General features: G+C 34.8%; 1 protein-coding gene across 1 annotated transcript in view; it reads right to left on the bottom strand.

Moving 5' to 3' along the window:
* Positions 1-274, bottom strand: part of LOC127107012 (chlorophyll a-b binding protein AB80, chloroplastic-like) — a gene marked incomplete in the record, with an annotated part of 1,016 nt that extends 742 nt beyond the window's left edge. The window contains 1 exon segment of the mRNA XM_051044300.1: positions 1-274. Within this exon segment, the coding sequence (XP_050900257.1) occupies positions 1-143 (143 nt within the window).
* Positions 275-2,176: the final 1,902 nt, after the last annotated feature.

The raw sequence follows: 2,176 nt of genomic DNA, 5'->3' as shown, positions 1-2,176 counted from the left end.
GAAGCTACTTTCTTGGTGGTAGCAGACTTCCTCATGGTGAACCTTGCAGCTCCCAATTCTTGGCTTGATGGGGTCAGCTTGAGTTGCTTGCCAGCCAAGGTTGGAGAAGAGAGAGCCATGGATGATGATGATGATGCGGCCATCGTGTGTGTATATTGCAATGAAATTGAAAAGATTGTTATGCTTTTGATAATTGTATTCTTATCAATGGTGATTTTGTAAGATGAATATGAGTCTGTATTTATAATACAGATGCTCTTATCGTGTGTTATCTAAAGCTATGGCTAGTTGGAGATTTTCTTTATACACTTGGCAATTCTGTAATCAGTTCATGGATCAGAATCTTCAGATCATTTGTATCCAATGTTTGTGTTCCATGTGTAACAGTAAGATTCCTATAGATATATCACTCAAGATACTATATTTTTTAATTTATAAAATTAACTTAATTTATGGGGCTATGCTTTCACTTACTCACAAGTGTAAGGTATATTTGGGTCCCATATATTATACACAGTGCTTGACGACCACAAGATTTGAGAAATTTTAGTAACTGTTTTAGACAGGTGCATGTTTTAGTTTCTATTTCAACCAATATTGGAGCAACGTGTAATAAAGAAAGAAAATAAAGGCATACAAATTGTAAAAATAACCAATTACTTGTGGTTGATGGTTGGTTGGTTACACATACATACATACACGGGTCAATTTTAATTAACGAGGAATCTATTGAAATATAATATACGGTTAACGAAATTGGAAATTGGAGTCATACATGGTTACTACTATTTAAGCCATTATTGTTAAGTTATAATGCAAAAAGGATAGTGAAAAATAATTTCTTTAAAATAAGTTTTACAAACATTCATTTAGAATCAAAAGGATTTAGGAAGACATCCGATTGCAATGAAATCAAACTATTCTCAAATCTATTGAGATATATAAGCTCCTGAAAGAAAAGATGTTAACTTTAAACAAAGCTAAATAGAACTAAATAATTTAATGTTTTATTTGTATTGAGATATATAAGCCCCGGAAAGATGTGACTTCAAACAAGGCTAAATAGAACTAAATAATTTAATGTTTTATTTATATTTTTTACTTGTAGCGACACTTACTAAAATTGTCAAAAAGATATTTTATTTATATTTGTTTATTTATAAAGTATGTTGAGTCAGTCCTGGTTTTTTAATTGTTTTTCTGTCAGTTAGTGTATTTGCTATATCAAAGTTGTTAGCACGTTAGTAGCATTGAGGACCAAGTATTTAGGAGGCAGTTACTTTGTAAAATAACTGGTGTAGTATATATTGCTACATCTGAATTAATAAAGGAATACAGTTTTTAGGCTCAGTAATTCTTTTTGACAAATGGTATCAGAGCGGTTATACAAAAACTGACAACAATCTGGTGGTGATTGGGAAGGGAAACACAAAGAGAGTATTCAAGGGAGGATCTCTGGGTAGGGTAAACACAGAGAGAGAGAGACGATTACAGAGAGTAAGTGTGTTCCAAAAGAATTTAGAATGGGTGACGCGAATTTCGCGAAGGCTTGCATTCCGATCTTTGATGGAGACTATGATCACTGGAGTCTCTTGATGGAGAACTTGCTGCGTTCAAAGGAGTATTGGACGGTAGTGAAATAGGGCTTGACAGAACCAGCCACAGGAACAACACCAACCGCAGAACAAACTAAAGCTTTGGAGGAAATGAAGCTAACAGATTTTAAGGCTAAGAATTATCTATTTAGTAGCATAGATAAAATTGTCCTTAAGACGACCACAAAGAAGGGAACTGCCAAGGAACTTTTGGAATCCATGAAAACCAAATTCCAAGGCAGTGCCAGGGTTAAGAGAGCTCAACTTCAGGTTTTAAGGAGAGAGTTTGAGGTGTTGGAGATGAAGGAAGGAGAGACGATTAACGACTACTTTGGCAGAGTCATGATTGTTTCTAATTCCATGAGAAATTATGGAGAAACGGTTGAAGATGTGAAGATTATTGAGAAAATACTTAGGACTCTGACGAACAAATTTAATTATGTGGTGTGTTCGATAGAAGAGTCTAAGGATCTGGATGAATTGACTGTTGATGAGCTACAAATCTCTTTGCTGGTGCACGAACAGAAGCTGGTCAGGAAAACTGTCACATATGATCAGGCTCTAAGGGTTGGAGTTGAGTA

Source organism: Lathyrus oleraceus, chromosome 7 (genome assembly GCF_024323335.1).
Source record: "Lathyrus oleraceus cultivar Zhongwan6 chromosome 7, CAAS_Psat_ZW6_1.0, whole genome shotgun sequence".
Lineage (NCBI taxonomy): Eukaryota > Viridiplantae > Streptophyta > Magnoliopsida > Fabales > Fabaceae > Lathyrus > Lathyrus oleraceus.
Note: the sequence above shows the minus strand (reverse complement) of the source record. Positions and strands in the feature narration are given on the sequence as shown.